This window comes from Platalea leucorodia, assembly GCF_965183815.1.
Source record: "Platalea leucorodia genome assembly, chromosome: Z".
Lineage (NCBI taxonomy): Eukaryota > Metazoa > Chordata > Aves > Pelecaniformes > Threskiornithidae > Platalea > Platalea leucorodia.
In genome coordinates, this window is record NC_138858.1 from 55,887,273 (window position 1) to 55,911,689 (window position 24,417).

Below are 24,417 nucleotides of genomic sequence, written 5' to 3' on the forward strand. Positions count from 1 at the left end.
GCATTAAAGCTCCTCGGGGCGCGGCGCTGCCTGTCCCGGTCCCGGGGGCAGCGGGCAGCCGCCTCCCCCGGCCGCCGGCGCAGCGCCACCGCCCGCCGCGGCCCGGCCCCGCCCCGGCGGCGGGAAGGGCCCCGCCGGCCCGGGCCGCACAACCCCCGCCCTCCGCGCCGGAGGGAGGCGATAGCGAGCCGCGCGGCCGCTCTGCCCCCGCCGCCGCGCCGGCCTCTATGGTTCCGCCGGGCCCCGGAAGCAGCAGCGGGGCGATGGCGGCGGAGGGGACGGCGGCGGCGGCGGAGCTGCAGCCGGAGGGGGAGGGCGGCGGCGAGCCGGAGGGCGGCTTCGGGCAGCTGCTGGAAGAGGAGGAGGAGGGGGATGACGGCGGCTACGTGCTTTACAGGTACGACCGCGGCGGCGCAGCCCCCGAGCGGCCGGGACGGGGCTCCCTCCGCCACGGGCGCGAGGGCGGGGCGGAGCGCCACGTGGGGGCGCCTTGCGCGCGCGGCCCCGGAAGCGGCTCTCGGGGGTGGGGGAAGGGGCGGGATGGCGGAGCCGGGGCCGGGGCGGCGGCGGGGGGAGAAAGAGGAGGGTGATGGTGGGGGAGGTTGGCTGCGTGCCCTGCAGGCCGCTGAGCGGGGGCGGGCGGAGGAGGAGAGGCCGGGCGGGACGGCGGCAGCCGCCGGGGCCCGGGCGGTGGGCTGCCGGCGTCGCTGCCCCCGGGCGCTGCCGTGGCAAGGCGGCAGTGTCGCCGGCTGGGGCGGAAGGCCTGAGGGTGAAGAGCACGGCCGCCTGCGGAGGCTGGAAGCCGCGGGCGTGGCGCAGCGCTGCAGCCCAGGTCACAGCGCGGCGGCCGTGGCAGCCTGAGGGCGGGGTGAGGGAGCGCTGTCCCCTCCCAGGTCGTCTTGCAATCGGGGTTTGATACCGTTACCTACGTCAGTACCTCCTTTACTTGTTTATATGCTCGTCTACGTTATAAACAATCATATAACGACAATAATAGTGACCGCTGGGAACAAGGATGTGTTGCTGGACATAGATTTGTTCCTGTAGAGGTCTGAGTAGCATTTTGTGCTTTTTAGAAGCATTGAAAAGACAAAAACATGTATTTACAGGGACAGGAAGGAATGGGCAGATATTGAACCTGTCCCTCAAAATGATGGGCCAAATCCTGTTGTTCAGATCATCTACAGTGAAAAATGTAAGTTTTAAATATGTTCCGCACTGAAAACTCAAGGTGGTTAAATTTGTATCTGTCTATATTGTCGTTAAAGCAAGACTTCATGTTTTGGATAACATATTTTCTAGAGTAGTACTGTAAATAAATGAATTTTAACATTTGTTCTGTTACGGTGCTTGTGTATGATGTTTTCACCAAGCATCTCTGAATCTTAACCTGAGATGTTAATAGCCAAGGTTTTATTTTAAAATCACATGGCTTAAGAGGTAGTACAACAGACAGTCTGGTTCACATAATAAGGCATTTCTAGCCCACAAGTGGAAGAGAGACTGTCGTGGTTTAACCCCAGCCAGCAACTAAGCACCACGCAGCCGCTCGCTCACTCCCCCCCAGTGGGATGGGGGAGAGAATCAGAAGGGTAAAAGCTAGAAAACTCGTGGGTTGAGATAAGAACAGTTTAATAATTGAAGTAAAATAAATTAGAACAGTTAAATAGGCAAAGCAAAAACCGTGCACGCAAACAAAACAGAAAAAGGAATTCATTCACTACTTCCCATCGGCAGGCAGGTGTTCAGCCATCCCCAGGAAAGCAGGGCTCCATCACGCGTAACGGTTACTTGGGAAGACAAACGCCATCATGCCCAATGTCCCCCCCCTTCCTCCTTCTTCCCCCAGCTTATATACTGAGCATGACGTCATATGGTATGGAATAGCCCTTGGGCCAGTCTGGGCCAGCCCTCCCCCTGGCTGTGCCCCCTCCCAGCTTCTTGTGCCCCCGGCAGAGCAGGGGAAGCTGAGAAGTCCTTGACCAGTGTGAGCGCCACTTAGCACCTATTTAGAGACAGCTTAGCACTACTTAGCAAGAACCAAAGCATCAGTGTATCATCATCGACATTGTTCTCATCCTAAACCCAAAACACAGCCCCATACCGGCTACCAAGAAGAAAATTAACTCTATCCCAGCTGAAACCAGGACAGTATCCACCCCTTATTCCATACCATTTACATCATGCTCAGGTCCCACATTATCCAATACATCCTCTTTGACCACCACCCCTGTTGTCCCAAAAATGTCCATTGAGCTCGTTTAGTCCATGACTTGGGCTCCATCTGTGATAGTGGTCACTCAGGACAGGAGAGGTGGTGTGTTGCATGGAGTTATTGGGCACCAAAGCCAGCTCAGGTCAGGTCACTGCTGCACTTGCACTGCTTCTTGTAAGGCTTCTCCTCCTTTGGTTCAGGTGGTTCCTGCTATGGTAGTTCCTATAACATGCAACTCAGATCATGGGTTACAACAATTTAAAGGTATTTCCATCACAATCTCCACCCCTGGCCCCTTTGGGCCAGGTTTAACATTGCAATGAACTCCTCCCCTTACTCCTAGCCTGGCTAGCAACAAGGGGTTCCTGCTATAGTAATTCCCATAACATGCAACTCAAATCCCGGGTCACAACAATTTAAAGGTATTTCCATTACAATCTCCACCCCTGGCCCCTTTGGGCCAGGTTATAGGGTTTAACACTGCAATGGAGTCCTCCCCTTGCCCCTGCTCCGGCGTGGGGTCCCTCTGACAGCCCAGTCCATGAACTTCTCTAATGTGAGTCCTTCCCACGGGCTGCAGTTCTTCACTAACTGCTCCAGCGTGGGTCCCCCACAGGGTCACAAGTCCTGCCAGCAAACCTGCTCCAGCGTGGGCTCTTCTCTCCACGGGTCCACAGGTCCTTCCAGGAGCCTGCGCCAGCGCAGGCTTCCCATGGGGTCACAGCCTCCTTCGGGCATCCACCTGCTCCAGCATGGGGTCCTCCATGGGCTGCAGGTGGATCTCTGCTCCACTCTTAACTTCCATGGGCTGCTCTGACATGGGATTATCCACGTCCACAGACGCTTTGGGGTGTCGTGCTCCCGCAGGAACTCGTCCACAGGTCACAGTCCCTTCGACTCGAGTTGACACTGGAGTTCCAGCCTGTCCAGTACAGCAGCACAGAAAAACAGTGATGCCCTGGCCATCTGCCAGCCCAGGCACGTGGCCATTGCTGTTATCAAAATATTCCCAGGCACAACACAGTAAGATGACTCTAACATACAGTAAGGCAAGCAAGCCCCATGGCAAGCACAGAAGCCTGCCGATTAACAGCTAAACAGCAATAACAGCTATAAATTCGATCTAGCGCATTCCAATTAAATCTGTTGTTATCTCGAACCCTTCGAGCCCCACGTTGGGCGCCAAAAAGGACTGTCGTGGTTTAACCCCAGCCAGCAACTAAGCACCACGCAGCCGCTCGCTCACTCCCCCCCAGTGGGATGGGGGAGAGAATCAGAAGGGTAAAAGCTAGAAAACTCGTGGGTTGAGATAAGAACAGTTTAATAATTGAAGTAAAATAAATTAGAACAGTTAAATAGGCAAAGCAAAAACCGTGCACGCAAACAAAACAGAACAAGGAATTCATTCACTACTTCCCATCGGCAGGCAGGTGTTCAGCCATCCCCAGGAAAGCAGGGCTCCATCACGCGTAACGGTTACTTGGGAAGACAAACGCCATCATGCCCAATGTCCCCCCCCCTTCCTCCTTCTTCCCCCAGCTTATATACTGAGCATGACGTCATATGGTATGGAATAGCCCTTTGGCCAGTCTGGGCCAGCCCTCCCCCTGGCTGTGCCCCCTCCCAGCTTCTTGTGCCCCCGGCAGAGCAGGGGAAGCTGAGAAGTCCTTGACCAGTGTGAGCGCCACTTAGCACCTATTTAGAGACAGCTTAGCACTACTTAGCAAGAACCAAAGCATCAGTGTATCATCATCGACATTGTTCTCATCCTAAACCCAAAACACAGCCCCATACCGGCTACCAAGAAGAAAATTAACTCTATCCCAGCTGAAACCAGGACAGAGACCTATGAAGCTACTGCATCTGGGGAAATAGTGTGAGTAAGCAGCAAGGAACTTTTCTGATTGTTTTGGATATTATTCAGATGTTATATCTTTAAGATATTTTTGTAGCTTTTCAGTATACTAATACCATTTAGAGGTTTCAATCAGCAGTGCTGTCAGAGCAATACATAGCTGTCATTTTAAAGAGGTGTATTAAAGTACACAAAATAGGGAGTAACTTCAAAGGGTTATTAACCTTACCCCCTAATCAGGCCATTGTCTTATAGCCTTGGATAAGATGCTGTTATCTATTTAGTTCGAGATGTCTATGATTACTTCCGGGCTGTTCTGCAGCGGGATGAGAGAAGTGAAAGAGCTTTCAAGCTAACAGCAGATGCCATTGAGTTAAATGCTGCAAACTACACAGTATGGTAAGTGATAATTTTGGGATTACTTCGATCATCATTTGATTGTCGACCTCTTATGTCTTGAATAATCTTGTTAGTCTAATCAGGGCATGACTAGTTGAGTTTACACAGAGGAGTAGTGTACACTTCCAGTGAGCTTCTGAAGAAAGCCTTTGTTCAGTATTTTCCATGTCTCATTTTGATTTGGTGGTTTTCATTCATTTGGCTTTGAGGATACTATCAAGGTCAGGATTAGCCACAAAAAGAACTTTGCTGTTTAAAATTAGATCACTTACCTGATAACGTGGCCTTGGTAAAATGCTGAAGGTGCCCTCAGTTGGCTTCAAGAAGAGGCATAAAAGCATGATAGGTGCTATTTCCTGCTAAGTAATTGTATACTTACTAAATAGAGCATTTTAGAAGATGTCAGGTTAATGTTCAGTTAGTTAGTGAATAAACAGTGAATTTCTGATATTCAGAGTAGTGCCTCTTAACTTGTGAATGCTAACAAGTACCTCATGTACGTCTTTATTCTACTAACTTGCATAAAATAAGAAAGTTTACATTATTATAAGCACTTAAGTCATAGTTTCTGTGATGATAAGACTAGTGTGGGTAGACAGAGGTTAATCTGAAACAGGATTGCTGTGGTCATAGGTGACATACTGTTGTAACCAGTTTTATTCCAGTTCTCCACTGTTTGACAATTGAGTGGCCTTTAACAGAACTGGATACGTGGTTTAGTTTTTTGCGTTCTTTTTAACTTGCTATCTATTAGAAGAATTGTGAACAAAGGTTCTTCTGTGCTCTCCTCTGTGAATTTTAGGAAAGCCCTGTTGCAGTGTTCAAATGCTTGACTTTTATACAGGCATTTCCGGAGAGTCCTCCTGCAGTCTTTGGGAAAGGATCTCCATGAGGAACTTAAGTATATTACAGCTATCATTGAAGATCAGCCAAAGAACTACCAAGTCTGGTAAAATCATGTTTTCTTTTCAATTCTTAACAATTTTGCAGATAACTTTTGTTTTGTAAATTGTCTAGAATAAATTGTGATCATTGATCCTAAAAGTTGTTAAGAGTTGCTTCCTGCATCTACTGTAGTGGCAGTAGTGAAGGAGTTCAATGGAGTTGCATCAGTATCACTGCCAAAGTCCTCTTTAGCTGCTTGTTCTAAACATATGATTATGACATGCTGAAAAGGTCTTGTTTTCTTTCAATTTCAATTTTTAAACTGTCAAAATAAGTCTTGACAGATCAAAAAATGACTGATGAAAAGGCAAACAAAAAGGCAAATAGAAGTGAGTATTTTTTCTTTCATTGGCTCTTGGAGTTTGCTTACCTGCTGTTGTTTTTTTCCCAAGTGAATGGTAATAGGCAAAACGGCAGCGTTGTTATTGCTAGAGAAATTACATACTACTAGAAAATTTTGTTCTGCTGAAGACTTTGGCCATGAGTGTTAAAAGTGGAAACATGCTACTTCAAGTAAACATAACTTGTCTAAAAGCAGGTGATTAGCCAATGTGTATGCGTACTTAGAATTTGTTCTAGTATAAGTATGCATCATATATTTCTCAGAGCCAAGTGAAATGTTTTGGTATATTTAACTTGAAGTATTTAACTAGTGTTATTTTTCTAAGTAGTACAGTTGTTATATGCTGTTCTAATACAGACCACATGTTCACAAAAAATTTTTAGACTATTCTAAAAATAGTTTCCTCCTCTTGTCATTAGGCATCACAGACGGGTGTTGGTGGAGTGGCTGCAGGATCCATCCCAAGAGCTTGAGTTCATAGCTGACATTCTTAACCAAGATGCCAAAAATTACCATGCGTGGCAACACAGACAATGGGTTATTCAGGTATCATATCCACAGAACTCTTGATTCACTAAATAACCTGCTCAGGTCGTAGAGTTTTGCTTCTTAAGTACAAGCTGAATTGCATTTGGCACTTTGTTTCTTAAGGCTGAAGGGGGAAAAACAATTGCATTTCAATGTGTGGTAGAGGTTAGCTATAAACTTGCCTTTTAGGAAGCGAGTTCAGAAGGGTCTGTTGTTGGCTGCTTACTCTCATGTGTGTGAATTTAATGATTAGCTACTACCATTGTGTGCAACTGAATAGTGTAGTGTGTTCCTAGTGCAGCCTTCCTTATTTTTCTTTGAACTTTGTGTTGATTTCTTTAAAAAGGTCTCTGTATCTAATGTTCAGAGAACTTAGGAGCAAGGAGAATGTATTTTAAAAAATAAAAACTTTTGATTGTGATAGTCTCTCTTCCTTCCCTTTCCATAGGAGTTCAAACTGTGGGACAATGAACTGGAATACGTAGACCAGCTTTTGAGGGAAGATGTGAGAAACAACTCTGTTTGGAACCAACGACACTTCGTAATTTTCAACACCACCGGCTATGACGATCCAGCAGTCCTAGACAGAGAAGTCCAGTTAGTAATGCTGTTCATGCTCACATTAAGCGTTCTGCATTACATGAAAACAAAGGAATACTTTGACAGTGCCTGTGGGCTTGGCTTTCCTGTTTTTAATGCAGTTTTTGGGCTCACTCTCATGGAGAGCAGATCAAGTGTTAGTGCATATATAGATGGGTTCAGGACCACTGACTTGTTGAGTAGTACTGAAGAAAGATATGCTTACCCTGGGCAAGCTCTTCTGATGAACCTATCTTCCCACCCTGCTGTTAACTGTGCAAACAAAACTTCTGGCTTTTTATAGTCAACTAGCTATAGTGGAGCAACCTGGAGAAAATCTGTGACACTGGAACCGCATAAGTTGTGCTGTTCATTAGTATCTTACATCCTATCTTTAGAAAACTTGGAAGGAGAGGCACTCTGTGTTGTACTAAACTGCTGTTTTAGTAGTACAGTAGCCACAATGATTTAAAGATATCTTGGACGTGGATTGTAGGAAGAGCGATTGCCTTTTGTGAGGAATTTGATGCAGCTGGACAAAGAAAGGAGCTTTCAGGGGTATGTGGTCAGCACAAAGACAACTACCTGTGTGAGTTGGCTAGTTTTGAGGAAAATGAGCTTTGGAAACTGTTTCGAAGTGGTGTGTTTGTAACTGAAGACAAGCTGGGCTTCTAGCCATTTATTTTCCTACTAATGGTGGCAAGGGAAGCTTCCTTGTATGGTTTTCACATCTCAGACTGTTGATCAGGGTTGATGGTTATGAGAAGATGTTTGTCTAAAGTGAAGAAGCAATGAGAAGAAGGTACTGCAACGTTTTGGAGTTATTCTTCCGAAGAGAGGCTGAGTCTCTGAATAGGTCCATTGGTACATTGCTCATAGAGGACCCCAGCCCCCGCCACCTTTCATGGTTGTCTTTGCAAACTGCCGTTAAGTTGTACTTCTCTTCCAGTTTATAACTTTCCTGCACATCAATAAATCTGAACCATTTCCATGACCTAGGCTTGGATATTTCCAGCTTTTTCTCTCTAGAGGTTAGATCTGACATCCGCCCTTGATCAGTTTATACATGGTGCTATGTTCAAGATAATTGGATACCATCTTAAGAATCAGACTGTCTAATGTTAAGACTTCCCACATGTTGTTATAGAACTGTAGGTGGGCTGCTTGTTGCTTGATAAACTCGGTCTTTGTCATAGTGACTGCAGAAGGTTAAAAAAGGTTTAGGGTTGGGTTTTGGTTGGTTTTTTTTTTCAGTACTGCTTATAGAACTTTTTATCAGTATCTACTGTCTGAAAATCAGCTGAATGCCTGGTTAAGCCGGGGAAGGCAGAAGGTAAAGCCTGTTTTGTGAAGATGAAATGTGGCTTTGTGACTGTATGGCAGGTGCCTCTTGTTGCTTTGCTTTTAGAGGAGTTGCCTAGCTGCTACTTTAAAAGAACTGCTGCAGAAGGCTGTGTGAGCTGAAAGCTCAAGCTCTGCCTTTCTGTGGGTTTGCTCAAGTGTAGCCTCATGAAAAAAGTTCTGCAGATAGGTACAGAACATAGCACATGCAGTCATATCAAGGTAGTTCACCCTGGGCTTCGATTACTGGAGCCCTTTTCAGCCCCTTGCCATTCCTGAGCATCAAGACACAAGTTATTCCTTTAGCATACCGGGAGAGTAGATCATGTTGTTTCTTAGTGTTATTGCTCATAATTTTGAGAACTGTTTAATTATTGGATAAAATGCAGCAAATGGAACACTTCAGAATTTAAAACTGTTCTCACAAGGTCTGACTTTCTGAGAGTTGTGGTGATTACATTGCAAGACATTTTTGATCTATGACCCAGCTGAGATGATTTGCAAAAAGACTCTGAAATATAGACTAGAGGGATGTATTTGGGAGTGTCTGAGCACATTCAGGTAATTTCTAACTGCATTGTTAGTGGTTGCATTCATGACCTGTTATCTTTTTCTCACAGATACACTCTTGAGATGATCACAGCGGTGCCACATAATGAGAGCGCCTGGAACTATTTAAAAGGGTGAGGCATCCTTCTCTGTGAGATAAAGACAATATCTCTAGAAGGTGTTTTATGCCTAGCTCTTAACTGGAAAGAGCTTGTTGCTGTTCATTCTAGTGTTGTGTGCTTATGCGGGCAGGCAAGAACCTCCACAAGGGGTTAATATATTAATGTAATTTTTCTGTAACTTTCCACTGAGTTTCTGGCCCCATAGATCTTGTGGGAGGATTGCAAGTACTTCTTGTGCTTTTAAAAACTTGACCTGTAATGTTACTGGGTTCAAGAGCATACAGTAGAAAGTAATGAGCATGCTTTCAGTCTAATTTCTGGTCAGTTGGGCACAACTATACTAGCTTACTACAACATTAAGCTGATTATTGCTGCATGCTGCTTACTTTCTGCCTTACTTGTATTTGCACCCTTATTTCAAAACTGATCTCCAAATAAAAGAGTCATAACAAAAATGTAATTCTTCACACCAGATTTCCCAGCATTACATTTCAAGCCTATTAACCTCTGTTCTAGGATTCTACAGGATCGTGGTCTTTCTAAGTATCCAAATCTGTTAGAGCAACTGTTGAATTTACAGCCCAGCCACAGTTCACCCTACCTGATTGCCTTTCTTGTGGACATATATGAAGATATGCTTGAAAACCAGTGTGATAACAAGGAAGAAACGCTAAACAAGGCATTGGAGGTACATTTTAAGAGCTTGGTTTTGCTTCTCAGGGATGCCATCTATTGCTCTCTTGTTTTATATCCCAAGAAAACGAGATTGATTTTCATAAATAGAACAGGTTACTTGGTAATCACAAGAGCTCTATGAAGAGTTGAACATGAAAGCCAGATAATCACAAGGGTCTCTTGAATTTATCTATAAATAGTAACTTGCCAGTTGCAAAATCACTGTAAGTTTTCTTCACCTGGTAGTAAAGGAAGGTTTCTGATATTGCCTGCAGAAGAAAGGAGAAGTTTGACCAATCAAGGAGTTCCCAGTGCTAACTTTGTAGCATGCACTCAGTTTCTTTTCTGCAGGTTAGTGGATCTTGTTCTCGGAGTGTCTGTATCTAAACAGAATCTCAAGCTCCCTTTGCACTTGTAAGGTCTTTCTAAGAAGGCTGGCAGAATTAGCGTAAGGGCCAGCCGGCACTGGGGACATCAGTAAGGAATGTCAGGCACCATTTCCTACAGAGACTAAATGACTTGTGGCAATGTTATGTATCTCCCTGTGCTTCATATTCGGGGAACTCATTGCTGTAGTTTGCAGTATAGTTTTTACAAGAACACTTTTCATTCCCTGTGGGACAGACTGGAACTCAGTGTAATTAGAGCTGCAGTTCTTGCCTGGAGTCTCTGTGCTCCCACATTGTTCTTTCTCAACATTTTTCCTTTGTTGTTTTCCAGGACCAGAGTGTAAATAAGTGCAGTTGTACCTCTCAGATTTATGTCCCTTCATACTGTTTCACTGAGTTTGACTTCTTCATCTATTTAGGCATCAAAGCTCCTGTTTCTCAACTCTGGTTCACGGAGTAAGGCAATGTCATCTGCATAATAAAAGGGAATTGGCTAGAATATTTGTAGACAGTGTTCATACCATATAAATTTTACACAGCATGTCCTGTGAGTAGTGTTGACTTCTGCTGTGCCTCACTGCTCACCTAGATCAAAATAAAACAAAAATGAGAACATGCAGAAGTTATCTCTATAGCACCAGCCCTAACATTGTGAGAGAGTATAGTGTAGTATACTACAGCCTGAATAGGCTGGGGTAGATGATGAGTGGCAGGCACAGAAAGGAGTCACGGGGAAGCAGTTGCAACTGGAATAGAACTGGAGAGATTTTTGTGCAGCGTCAGATTGGTTGACTACCAATTGGAGTTGACATCAGTTTTGAGGTCATTGGACAGTTGCAAATCCAGTGGATAAAACAAATGTTGTTGCTAAGAGAGGTGTTTCTAATACTGGCTGAACCATACATGGTATGCATTTTATAAAGATAATTAAGGATTCTGTAAGCTTTTGGTGTAACGCTCCAATCTCTCAATTTTCTTTTATAGCTGTGTGAAATTCTGGCTAAAGAAAAAGACACCATCCGAAAGGAATACTGGAGGTACATTGGAAGGTCCCTTAAGAACAAGCACAGCTCAGGCACTGAACAGAGCCCACTGACAGACAAGCAGCAGTAACTGAACATGGAAGAAAACAGTGTTAAGCTCTCAAGCTGTTCTAAAGCAGTACTAAGTAGGGTCATCAACTAGTTTAAAATCCAGTGTAGTATTCCCCTGGTGAAGAGGTATTGCAATGAAAGAGCAGTGCAGAGTGCTGTATAGTCTTGGGTCGCTGCTACTACTGGTGATAGCTAAAGGTGCAGTCAAGAAATGTATTAAGGCTTAATTATTGAAATGTACCAAATAAAAGGTTTATTTCCTAATAATAAATACATAAAGCTATACCTACCATTTATAAGGCACGAAACCAATTTCTCATGCCCTGGCTTATCCACTGGTGGCTCCTAACACAGTCATGTCAGATGCTGCAGGGATGACTGCAGGTAACTTAGCTGTAGTGGATAGAAAGTAACCTACTTCTGGTTAGTGCAAGCAGGCGCTGCAGTTGTTGCCTTATGTGGGAGCAGCTATGCAACACTGACAGCACATGCTGTTGTATGCAACTAACACCACGTGTCATTTTGTAATAAACACATGTAACTTAAAGCATTTGTCTGAAATTTTTTAGTGTGTTTCTCTTGGTCTTTAGATGTGCAGTGTCTGTTCTTCTCAGATGCTAATAGAGAGAAAAATAAAATATCCCCTTTTAGGGATATTGGATTCTATTGCATTGAGGTGTCTTTTGCACTGGAGTATTATCATCCCAGAAACTTTCAATACACTTGATGTATTCAGTGGAGCCTTGAATTCTTATCTGCACAGTCAGGAAAAATGCTTTGAGGTCCCTAGAAGATCTGCTTAGTTTTTTCTTGGAATTCTGTTCAGACAGCTGAAAATCTGAATTCTTTTTTTTCATCACCCTTTGTAACCAGACCAAACTGAAGTCATAGGTTAGAAGAGATTATAAGTAACTGGTTATGTTACATATCTTCACTGAACTGGAAGGGAAGGAATGGTTTTATTGGGGACCTATTTGCATTAAATGTCTTAACCTTGTTGCTTCTATAGGCTTTTCATATCTTTTCCATACATATACTCAGCCAAGAAGTATTTTTCCTCCCCTTTGTGAAAGATAGAAGGCACCCGCAGTACAGAACTGCAAAGGATGTGTATACCTGTACAAGAAGACTGCTGCATCTGCGCTGTTTTCAGTAAATGGCTATTGTAAACTGTGTTTTTATCATAGAGTGCTTGTCTGATATGAAGTATTTTCTTGGGGATGATCATAAAGGGAACAAATAACTACTAGTATTTATTCCATAATATGAACATTCTTTCTGATACTAAACATTAAAAGCTGCTGCTGTAATTAAACCATAGTGGAGATTATTTAAAACACTTGAAGTACATTAATTCAATGCATTCTTTAAATTTAAAACAACTCACGGGGAGTGGAATTAATATATGAAAGCTATGTAATTTTTTAATGTTTTTGCCGCTTTCCCAGAAGTAGAGAAAACATTTTTATAGTGACAACATTTAAAATGGACCTGAACTTCAAACTTTTGGAGATTTGTTACCTGCCTTTTTTGCCTTTTTTTTTTAGTCTTCTTTTTTTTTTTTTTTTACCACAGTTGAAGCTCCAGCATAGAATAAAAACTGTATGTTTCTACTCATGAATTGTTCTTAACTGAAACCACACTAAATATGGAGTACTGATCAGACAGGATGTTCAAGGTCTTCAGGACAAAGTAATGTATTTGCCATTACCAGTCAAGAAAGCTCAGAGAGATAAAACAGACAAATGCAATCCTTAAAATAAACATCATCAATGAGGAGGGAACAGAATTTTACCCCTGCATATGGTGCTACTAAGTTCCCATATCTTTCATAAACAAAATTCAGAGGGCACTTAGAACGAGACAGAGTATTCTTCATAGACACTGGCATGAATTTCAGAGAAAATAACTTGTCCCAAGGTATGATGAACAGCGTCCACTGGGACAGTGTATTTTGGGATGTGACCTCTTAGTCATTTGTGGTCTGAGAAAGATCTTAGGTGTAGCCCCATTGTGCTTCTGTGTCAAGAACAGTGGCATCCTCTGACAAGACTCTTAGACTATTTTCTTAGGGTGTGGCTAACTTCTGGCCTTCTCATGCTGGAAAATGATGTCTAGAAGTAATCAGTAGAGAGTCATCTACTGACAAGATTAATAGGGTTTTATACTGGTCATACAAGCATAGTGATATTTGCAAAGTTAATGCCACTTCTGAGCTAAGTTTACCCATGAAGGAATAACCAGATATGTACTCCAAAAGAAAAATATCTCATCTCACGTAAAACAAGTGTGTGACCAAACAAATTACGGAAATCCTAAGAAAAAAATGTGCTGGAGACTAGAGTCCAGTGTTTAAAAAAAAAAACGCCATTATGTTTTAACAGAAATGTTCAGTTTTTCTTTAAAATGTGTATGTTTACTGTCATTCGGATTGCAAGAAAGCTCTAAAATTCCCTTCAAAAGGCACCTCAGTTCTGTGGTAGTCAGCCATACTCACAAATACTAAGCTGTCAGAGCTGAGAAAACGACAGGCTGCCCAGCCAGGTTGCAACTGCAGCTACCAGCCTTTAATATTAAAACTATGTCTGAGACAGAGTCGTCTTCATGGAAGTGGGAGCTTGACAAAATGTATGAGCTATAGAGAGAAGGATCTTACATTAGGAAGTGTTAGATGACTTTAACCTGTATGCATGGGTACTGACTACCTACGAATGGGGGAAACACCGAACTGATTTGTCCTAAGGGTTCATCTGTACAAAAAAACTCACTGTTGTTACTGATTGCGTGTAGTGATGTGACTCTTGTGTACTATTTTATTACTGAAGAGCTGTACCTAAATGGAAAACTGTATTGGTACAACTGTTCCTTGTAAATCAGTGTAACTGGAACATTCACTGGGGTACAGACAATTATTAAAGCATGTGAAATGATTTCCTATGCCTGCTTTCGTAAGAGGCTGATGTTCTTGACTTGGCCTAGCTGTGTCTGTCTGTCTGTCTGTCTAAGCTATTATTGACTTCCACCTTATTCTTGCTGCAACTCGGCTGACAAAACAGTGCACGACTCCTTCCTAATCTATTCAGTACAAAACCACCTCAGCTAGCACAAAATTTCTCTATCAGTTGCTGTCTGGCTGTGCTGAGGCAGATTAGGAGCATGCTGTTCAGCTGGACCTTCTGTGGGAGCAGTGTCCCCCTGCAGGGAAGCAGTGAGTTTCTAATCACTCCCGCCACATGAAACACTTCTGCCCAAGCGCTAGCAGGCAATTCATGCAGTCCAGGGGTGACGAGGGGCTTATGGAGAGATGGGTCCCTACAAGAGCACAAAATGCCCTAAAGCTCCTGCGGCTTTTCGAACAAAGGGGTAAGGGAACGACATTAAGTGATGGTGTGGAGTCACCCCTTACGGGCTCACACGAAGGCTTTGCAAATGCTGGTGGGCTTCCTGATGTGCAAGTTCAAAATAGGCAGGGGAGACACCAGCTGAGGTTTTCTTGCCCTGTGCACGTGAATGAAGAGAGAATATCTTTATGAACACCTTGAGCCACACGTCTCAGATGTTGTCCCAGATATGGCATGGTGGATGCAATATTACGAAAAATGCTCCTCAGCCTAGCTCATGCCCTTTTCTGAACATCAGTGCCTTCTGCACATTACTGACATTGTGGGATAAGGTGTGTGCTTTGCACGTTCTGTTCCAAGTCTGGTTTTAGTTGGTGATTACCTGTGGCTTTTGGGTTGGCAGCAGGTTTCTCTAGCGTATCTTCTGCTTAAGGCAGATTGATTTGGAAAACTTGGGTAAGACAATGTTTGCCTCAGTTTCAGCAAGCCTGTTAATGTGGCAGTATGGCATTTTACTTCTAGTCCACAGGTGTCAAATATCCTTCAACATTTAGTTTTTCTTGTAAATAACCATCTCTATCAAATATCTCAAGTTGAAAACATTTTCCCTCCTTTAAAGGCTGTACTGTCAGGCTTTTGGTACAATATATTCTAACAGCAAAGGGTAAAAAAAATGCATTTGAATGCAAAAACTACATTATTTTTGTCCTATAACAGCTCCTTTCCAGAATCCCTGTTAGTCTGGACTGGTCTGTATAATTCTGGTTATGAATAACATTGCCATTTTATACACTCTGTGTATATCTACATGAGTACACTCTGTATGGGTGCCTACTCAATACAGGTGAACAGTGAACGAAACCTGTAGCAGAGAATAGAAATCTCTGAAGTAGACAATTATTTGTTTTTCTCCACAATATGTTATCTAATGCTGAAGTGTCCAAACAGGGATGATTTGCACCTAGCAGAAATCACAGTGTAAAAGTGACACGGTCATTTCCTCTATTCATCCCTTCTCTGCTCTTAGTATCCTTCTATCTTAATGCATCATTTGACTTAAGAACATACACCCTTTGGACACAAGACTTCTTGAAAATTAGGAGCCTGTCCCTGGACCAGAAGTGATGCTGTTGACAGTTGAGAGAGGGACATGTTTGCAAGTTCTGGGCCTCGCCATGCCTGCTCTGAAAAGAATACCTTACCTTCTGCTGCTAGGGTGGGCCCTGAATTTGCAGAAAAGGCAAAAAAAGAAGGAAAAAAAAAACCCAAAAGATTATAGTATGTAAAGAACCACACAAGTGCCTGCATGTGAACATTCAGGACAAGACTGCCAAAATCAAGGGTGCACGCACTTACTTAGGTTTCTATAAGTACTTGGCATGAAGAGCTAATAGAAGCTTCACCAAACTTAGCTAGGAACCCCACCTCAGGATATCTAGATGTCCCCATCAGCTGTCCTATGTAAGCTCCTTGGGGCTAGGACTCTGTGTTCCATTACATGTGTCACTCATCACTGTTCCTCAAGAAGCCATGGGATATAAGCCTACCTAAGATCTCAGCCTTGGGGAATTAAAAACTTTGCTGTATCACTTTTCTGCTGCTGCACAGCAGGGAAAGTGGGCATTAATCACTAGATGGCAGTGTGAAATTCACCCTGCGTTCACCGACGGTGGCTACGTGCAGGCAAGCGGAGGTGTAAGTAGGACAACTCTTTCTCCATGCACCGCCGCTAATTTCACACCTGCTAATTAAACACAGAAGAGCAACTGCTTGGTAAGTCAATACATAGCACCATAGAGGGCTCAAGCACAAGTATTCTGGGAGGGGCTTAATGGTTATTTTCACTAAAAATTGTTGGTGTTAATTGGAGAGCAATTTTTCATTAACTGAAACAATGTCTCCTCCAACACTGGACTCCTTGTACGAGATCTGGACTCTGTTGAGTCCTGGTGTGACTAAAACCCTCTGCTCAGAGCGTGGGATTTGTGGCCATTTTACACCTTTTGGAGACATGCCTCCAGTCAGAGTCCTACACTGACACATCTTCACAAACTGGGAAGTTTTGGTCCCCTAAAGCCAGCCTTGCTATGGTAAGTTTCTCTGGTCCCTCTGCAATGAAGTGCTGGCCATTGCTGTCTGTTTCTGTGAATATGGGTTGAAGGACAAGAGGACCTGCTCTTGCTTCTTGGAAGCCAGGGGAGGACCTGGGCCTAATAGAGGAAACCGAGTGTGCTCTTGTAGGTCCAAAAGTGGTTGCATCGCTCATCAGGAAGCAGGACCGAGGACTTTGGTGAATGGCAAAGACAGACCTCTCTTGCTCATCCACTGGTTTGTCAAAACCAAGTCTCGTGGGTCACCACAGTGCAAGAATTTTAAGTGAATGAAGAGATGCCACGTGTGACTTTAGCCAAGCCAGCTTGAGCACCCAGGGCTACCTAGGTGCAGCTGCCTCCTATGTGTGTATGCACTAAGCTGCCACAACATGCTACCATTACCCCCTTCTGCAGGTATAACGCTGGCTCTGGCACCTCTGCCCTTATCTGAAATGGTCAGGTGACAGGTGACAGGAGCTGCCGTATCCGTACTGCTCATGAGCAGTGATCTTGCCACTGCAGAAGAGGTCTTGCTGTGCTTGGGCTTCTCATTCTTTAGGACTTGGGTTGCTTTGTATAGGTGTTTTTTGTTAATTACTTCAGTGGTTTCCTGATGTGTCCTATCTGTTGTTCAAGTCATCTCTCCAAAAGACCAAAGAAGAGTTGAATAAATGCTTGTGCTGCTACCAAGCAGCTTTGGAAGGAGGAAAAGAAAAGGGAGCTGTGTTTGTATTGTTGATGTTCATCCCCTGTCCTTCCCCTTCTGCCAAAGCCTGTTATGAGGACAAGAAAGTGGCAGGTAGATAACCTTCCTTTTTCAGAGCCATGGTGCTTACACACATCTGTCCCTGCTCTAGCTTCCAGCCACACCACAAATGTGAGTTTTACTCCTGGTTTTACTAGAGGACAGTGAAAACACACTCTCTCTGTACATCATAGCATATGATGCTCACTGGTGCTGCCGGCTGCTTCTTGCACTGACAGTTTCTCTGCTGCAAAATGAGCCAAAATGGCCATTTGCAGGTACCCGCAGCCCAGGTGCGTGGTTGGTGTGGAGGGCTCCCAAGCATATAACCCTTTGCAGCACTGTGCCAGCACTCTGCTACCAGTTGAGGGGCAGTGCCAATCATCTTGCTAAGTTGTTTTAGAGGGCTAGCCTGCAAAGATCCTGAGCTTCACTGAAGGCTACAATAAAAGGAGAGTGTTAAGTATTTTAAAGGGGCAAATGAAAAACCAGAAACATCTGCTTCTAAAAACACATTTTCAAATGTCAATGTTGATCACTCTTTAACTGAAAAATTAAAACCTTGTAAACTGAGAACAGAAAACTGCTTGGCTTCTGACATTTAGAGGGAAAATTATGAGAGAGATTTGTTTTAGGTGAGATGTAGTTTTTTGTTAGAAGGGGATGTCTAGACAAAACCCCAAAAGCTGGATGAGTTCTGCTTGTCATTAGCAGTGTCCCAAGCATAGCTAGGTCCTTCTCGGAGCTGAAATTTTCTCTAGTATCATTGCGGAAGGAAGGGGAAGATGAGGGATGACTGGGTCCAGGGCAATCCAAAATCACTACTCCTGCATCACTAACAACAGCTAAAAATATTACAGCAAATGATTTCAGGAGAGGCGCCTGCTGCTGAACCAGACAGAGCCACACAACAGTTCTGTGCATTTGCAGTAAGAGCAGTGCCTTCCCTTCAGGTTAGTCTGTATCGACTTTCTCATTTCTTTTTTTAATTGCTAATACATTGGCAGCTCTGTGCTTGTCTGACCCATGCAGGCTAAAATTTATAGGAAGAGAAGAGGAAGGGAAAGATGAGATATAACCCATTTTATTGCAGGACTGCTACTCAGCAGCCATGGCCAGGACATGACCCTCATCCCCTGGGCTTTGTATCCCATGCTGCCAGCTTTCAGCTGTCACTTTACAGCACAGGCTTTTTACATCAGAAACCACATGTCCTCATATGTTTGAAAACACATGGTGTACACAGAGATGCTCCCCCGCCCCCCCCCAACAAATGCTAGCAGTCTTTTTGTCACCATAGGAGTTTCATCTGCTTTCTGTTCCTCAGCTCCATGCCTGCATGGCAGATACAAGCAGTGCAGGGCAATGCTTTCCCATGCTTTGCCATACTGCACTTAGCCTGGATAGTGCTAGAGTTGATGAGATTTTGCAGTGACTTCTAGGGGGCCCCTTTGCTCACCAGGGTCCTCATGGAAAAGGACCTAGCCATGAAGGCCCCCTGTGATCCCCCCACGTCTTGGGCCAGTTGTGCAGACTGGGGTATGTGACTCTATTGTATCACCTCATCATAGCATCCCACCCATCACATGATCCCAGCAGCCGAATTGAGAGGTGTAGGCATAAGGTTGCAGTCAGCTTAAATTTTACTGTAATAGAGCTGTATAGATCCAAAGATGAACCACTATGCTTTGCAAAGAGCAGTTTGTCTGCTGTATCAGATGGCAGCATCCACTGTAAGAATAGGCACAGAGCAGCACTCAAAAAGGTCAAATAGGGTCACTCAGTGATTTGAATTCATAGGGAACCTGCCTAAGTGTGGGCATTGTTTTGAAAGAGGGTGGGGATAGCAGAGAAGAAAAGGGCAGAAGAAAATAGAGGGTAATAAAAACCTAGCTCATAGCCTGAATCAGTATTTTAGCATGGCCCTGAGAAACGTGCATAAAATATATCCGAGCAGCAAAGAGTGTTTACAGTGATGAGCAGATATTGTTTGTTTCCTCCTGCTTGCAGAAACAGAGCTTTGTAAGTAAACACGATACATCCCTGGTATCTCCTCCTTGCTGGAACAGTGCTTGGGATGCTGTGTTTCCAATTCATTCACAAGGAGTGGAGTAAATCCAGCAACATTTGTGGTTATCAAGTAGAGGAATATTGGTTGGTTCAGCGGTAACCTCCAAAGGAACAGTAATAATAATTTCAAGAAAGGATAAATTCTTTTTTCTTTGTCCTCTCCTGACAGAGAACAGAGCTGGAATTTGGAGAATTTTTAAAAGCTGTTTCTATTTCCTAATACGCTGTGACTTTAGGTCCTGTAAGAACAGTGTGCCTACTGGAACCATGCCATTACAAGGGTATGTGGTTAGTTTGGAATATTTTTGTGAGAGGACAGAATGATTTGTTAATTTTCAGTGTTTGTTTTGGCTCAAATTCTTCATAAAGGTTTGGCCAGAAATACAGGAGAGAAAGAGGTAGCTGGGGCACTTTTAGCTTTATATCAACATCTGGTATCTTAACAAACATCAAAAACTGACTGCTGAGAAGGATGAAAGCTCTCAGTAGTGAAGGATAGATCTGGGATAACCTCTGAATACTGACTCCAAAATGGAGTGGACTGGAAAGGTGAGGAGATTAACAAGACAGTTCCTGGTTTTGCCAAAGTCCAGACATACTTGCTGACAGAAGAAGAGCAGCAATATATTAGAATTCTGTGCAGTGCCTGCATGCATATGTCTGACTGTGTACAAGTACCAATCAGCTTAACCTCTTCACAGCACCTGTCTGGCTTCCAAAACGATTTTGGGAACGTGCAAAATCTGCCTGGGAAGAAGGTATTAGTTTCAGAGTATGTGCAGGTGAATATGGGGATGCCACTGCTCAGGAAAGATGGCAGACGTGACATCTACACCTGGACTGCATGTTTAAAAGATGGAACAGCTTCTGCAACTGCTGGTTGGCAGTAAAGTATGGGCATAGCAGTGTAGCATTTGCCTTGTACATCCCAGCGGTGTCCAGCATTCAAAAGGAGGCGTTCTAATAAAAGTTTAAACTGACCATGAACATTTTATAGCATATTTAGTTGTTGTTAGGTCAGTTTAGCTCCAAGGCCAAATACAGTTCCCACAGGAGGGATGTCTCTGCTAAAAATTCAAGCCCCGTGCTCTTCCAGTGGGATGCTTGTACTCCTTTGCAAAAGCTCTTAATGAGACCCACTAAGCAAAGCCATCTGATGTTCCTGATGACTCCAAGTTCACTTGTGCTGTTCCTCAGTGCTTTGGACACTTCAAGCTGGACTGTGAGACATCATCAGTAGGCCTGGGAACGTGGAAAGATTCAGTTCACAAGAAGTATTTATGTGGAAATACCACATCCTATCTAGCATCGGGCCACAGGAGGCCCAGAGCTTTTGTGTTTTCTGGTCCGTTATCATGGTAGAACAGGTGTCCTTGGCACAGATGCCAAAACAAAACAGAAGAAGGTAAGTATGCAAAGTTCTTTCAGGTCTTTCCTTATAAATTAGAAAGCAGCAAGTCTGTCTTTCTCTGATTTTAAAAGCTTTCTTTACAGATCACACTGAACACACCAATAAGCAGCTCTGTATCATGTTGAATGACTGCTGAGCAAGAGGAGGCAGAAAAGCATCAGTTAGTTAGAAAACAAAGTGTAGTGGGAGGCCCTCACATGTATCGGTGTACAAATTTAACATTTGAGCATGTATGCAATCACAGTTCCACATTTATCTTATGATGACCGGACTGATCCAAGCAACTGATTCATGTAAGTTTTATACCACTGTGGAAACAGCATATCTTACCTCCAAGTGTGAAGCTGAACCATCAAACCGACAAGGAGCTAGTGTTGCATGCAGTGGGGTGCCCAACCTTGGTAATGACAAGTCCAAGCAAAGTGAAGCAGAGATCACTTCCTCAAATGGATGAAGCCTGGTAGGGACAGCACTGAAACAAGCAAAACCACTGGGCTTTCAGTAGCCCGCAAAGGGGTGAAAGATTTCAAAGAGATTAATGGACTAAGTGGCTCCTAATGTAACAGCTTTACCACTCAGGAGCTCTGCTCTAGGATGTCAACATTCAGTTTAGTATCCAAACTTGTCCTGCTCTGCTCCAGACACCAAACCTTTTTACGGTGGCAGCGAGGGGAACTGCATGATGCCACTTCCCTATTTCAGAGGATTTTATTACTTCCAGACACAAATTTTATCATATTATGATTTTATGTTGGGAAAATTCATGAATTTTTCTATTTCTCACTGTGGCTTATACAATGGCCTAATTAGCTATGAGATCTGGGTCACTAATCCCTTGCCTGGCTCTGACCTTGAGTGACCTTGGGTAAGCAAATTTTAATTTCTCAGCTTGCACTTACCCATCAGGAAAACACTAACATTGAAATTTTTTTCCTCATGGCTTTATAGGAGGTCTCACCTACTGATTATTCTGTGGCATGGGAGAGAAAGAATAAGAAACCTGACTATGGCAAGCTGTTCCCTTAGAGACAGAAGGATCCATCCACACCAGAACTTTATAAACATCACCAAAATCTTTCTTTCTCATTCCGCCTGTGGAATAACAGGATGTGAGTTTAGGAAACAATATTGTTCTAAACAAGGACAGTATATGTTATTAATTATCAAGTTAATGCTCAGAAGATAAGAATATTTTCTAATGGCCGTGACCTTGTAAAGGACCTTCAAATTTTATTACGCACCTCTTTCCACACTCAGCCGGAGTTGCCACATGCCCATCTCTGGGAGCCTGGCTGTCTTACACTTGCAGTATTTGCTATATTTGCAGAGGAGGTAATCAGCAAAATTCCCACTGAAGGATATAACGCAGACGCATTTTACATACTGTTGAACATGCAGGCATATTCTAACATGATTCCAAAAGTACCAAGGCTTTTATCTATACTGATTCATTGGGTATAGATACTGGCCTTAGGGCAAGAAAACAGTACATAGTAACAGGATTACGGTTTTAATTTTGGAGTTGAGCCTACAAAGACGGAGAAGAGGCCGCAGAATTCTGCTTGGCTGCCATGGGCACCGGGGGTGGTTCAGAAAAGTTGTGTGCCAAGGGGCTCACCAACGTGTGCTGGACCATATGCACTCAAGGGATATCCACATGAGTAACACTTAATAGAGCCAGGAAAGGTTATTAAACCATTTTGCAACCAAAGTGTGGAGAGACAAGATGATTAGCCCAAGATCTTCCATGACCAAAGACTGAATCTTCCGGCTCCCAGTGAAATGCCTGGGTTGCAGTCTGTATTTTACCAGATGCATGGGGAGAAGCTCCTGTGGGAGGCCACTCTGCCAGAAACTGGATAAAACCAAGCATAGGCCAACACACCATCGTAGTGCTCAGAGGCAGAGTTACATACACAGAGAACCACAGCCTCGCACAGAGACAATATATTGCTAGCCAGCTGAGTTGCCAGCTTGCGAGATAGCTTTCTCTTCTAGGGACTGAGAGGTAGCATCAGCCAAGAGCACCTGATGGTCTGTATTTTGCATCTGGATGAGACAATTGCCATTCGCATTTAAAAATGCCAGTGCTAAAATAAACTAGTAGGACACATAGGACCCACTGCCCTACTCTGTGCACTGTTGCTGTGAAATGCTGGCAAGATAGGCACAGCTTCGCCTCCAGAACTATATTGAAGATACCACCTTCATAGTTTGGTAGTGCGTTTTACGACAGTTGCAGATTTCTCTTCAGTTTCTCGTCATCTGTGGTGTGCTTCTTGCAAACTCCTTGCATGGCCACTGACTCTTCCCCTGCTTTCAGAAGCAGTGAAGCCATTGGCTCTCATCAGTCAAAATGAGCCCCAGTTTCTTCTACAGCTTATCCAACACACAGGTATTCCTTGCTTCCATTGAAAATACCCACAACCTACTGGGCTTTTAGACAGACTGGATCCAGGTTACTTTCTCAGTAGGCACCGTGTTTATGAAACTGCTTGGGGCCAAGGGAAAGATGGAAGTGAAGCAGGTGGCCAGAGCACAGGGGACAGAAATGTGCACATGCCTGTAAGGGGGAGAAGCAGAGGCTATATCATATAATTGGCATGGGAAGGTGGTGGTGCAAAGAATGAGGCTGGCAATTCCTCCTTTCAACACGTACTCCTGCCTTTCACTACAGCTTGATGCTTAGGCTGCTCTGGCGTGTGGGCCCTCACGGCCTTCAAAACAGAATAATGAGGAGGTACTTCACCAACGCGAATGGCCAAGAATTGCAGGGCTGGGGCAGACATATGGGGGCTTTGGCGTAAGATGGTGGAGAAGATGAAGGTGTTGGACTGGCAGAGATAAAAGATGGAGGAATGCCATGAGCAGGGTAGGAGATGACAACTTAGAGGAAAATGAAGGCAGGTGGGAGTAGCACGGACAGAGAAGGTGAGGGAGATGGTGCTATTCAGGATGAAATCTGGGGGAAGGCCAGGAAGTCATAGTACGAGAGGCAGCACGGAATCAAGATGCTTGACGTAGGTACCCTGTACATCCGAACCAGGGAAGGAACGCAGCCATGCCGCAAGTTTTTCACTCATCTCAAGACTAGCCTGCTTTCACGACAGGGCAGGAAGCAACCATGACGGGACGAAAAGTTCTCATGGTGTGGAGAGACCGAGGCGCTTGTCTGGAGCGTGATGACACATGGGGCCTCCTCCTCCTCGCTGCGCTGGAGCCCGACCGGAGGGCACTTCTGGCAGGAGTGCTCTGCAGGCCTGCGGAGGGGCAAGGGGGAAAAATAAGAAGGGAATCAGCCCTGTGCCTGCCCTGGCGCCCGCAGCGAGCCGTTCCCCAAAGCCGGCAGCACGAGTAACGCGACCAGGCATTGAAAAATCGGTTCGGGGCATGCGCACTGGCCTCGGCCACTCTCTCCCCCCTCCTTTTGCATTAAAAGCAGATTAACGCGCGTCCCCCGGGTCAGGCCGGTGCTGGCGGCTGCCCCGCCGCCGCCGGGCCCCGTTACCTTGGCCGCTTCCTCCCTCGCAGCCCGCCCCGCTGCCTCTCGCCGCCGCCAGCCCCCCCGGGCCGCCCCGCCGGCGGGGCCCGGCAGCCGCCCGCAGCCCGGCGGCCCGCGCGGGAGGGCCGCCGCCCCGGCGGGGCATTTCCTCTTCCTCCCGAGGCGCGGCCGGGGCGGGAGGAGGAAGGGGAAGGGGCAGGGAGCGCTCCAGCGCGGCGGGC

General features: G+C 44.8%; 1 protein-coding gene and 1 long non-coding RNA gene across 2 annotated transcripts; one reads left to right on the top strand and one right to left on the bottom strand.

The window, feature by feature from the left end:
- Positions 1–263: 263 nt before the first annotated feature.
- On the top strand, positions 264–13,851 carry FNTA (farnesyltransferase, CAAX box, subunit alpha; the record flags this gene model as incomplete). Its single annotated transcript, XM_082337387.1, has 9 exons — positions 264–397; positions 1,110–1,195; positions 4,355–4,469; positions 5,314–5,418; positions 6,177–6,303; positions 6,734–6,882; positions 8,826–8,888; positions 9,393–9,564; positions 10,925–13,851. The coding sequence occupies 9 exons, from the start codon at positions 264–266 to the stop codon at positions 11,051–11,053; spliced, it is 1,080 nt and encodes a 359-aa protein (XP_082193513.1). The 3' UTR covers positions 11,054–13,851.
- LOC309603043 lies at positions 10,216–24,308 on the bottom strand. Its single transcript, XR_014230771.1, has 4 exons — positions 24,203–24,308; positions 21,936–23,954; positions 21,025–21,166; positions 10,216–10,525 (listed from the first exon to the last, which is right to left on the bottom strand). It is a non-coding gene; the product is annotated as an uncharacterized lncRNA (long non-coding RNA).
- Between the last annotated feature and the right edge of the window lie 109 nt (positions 24,309–24,417).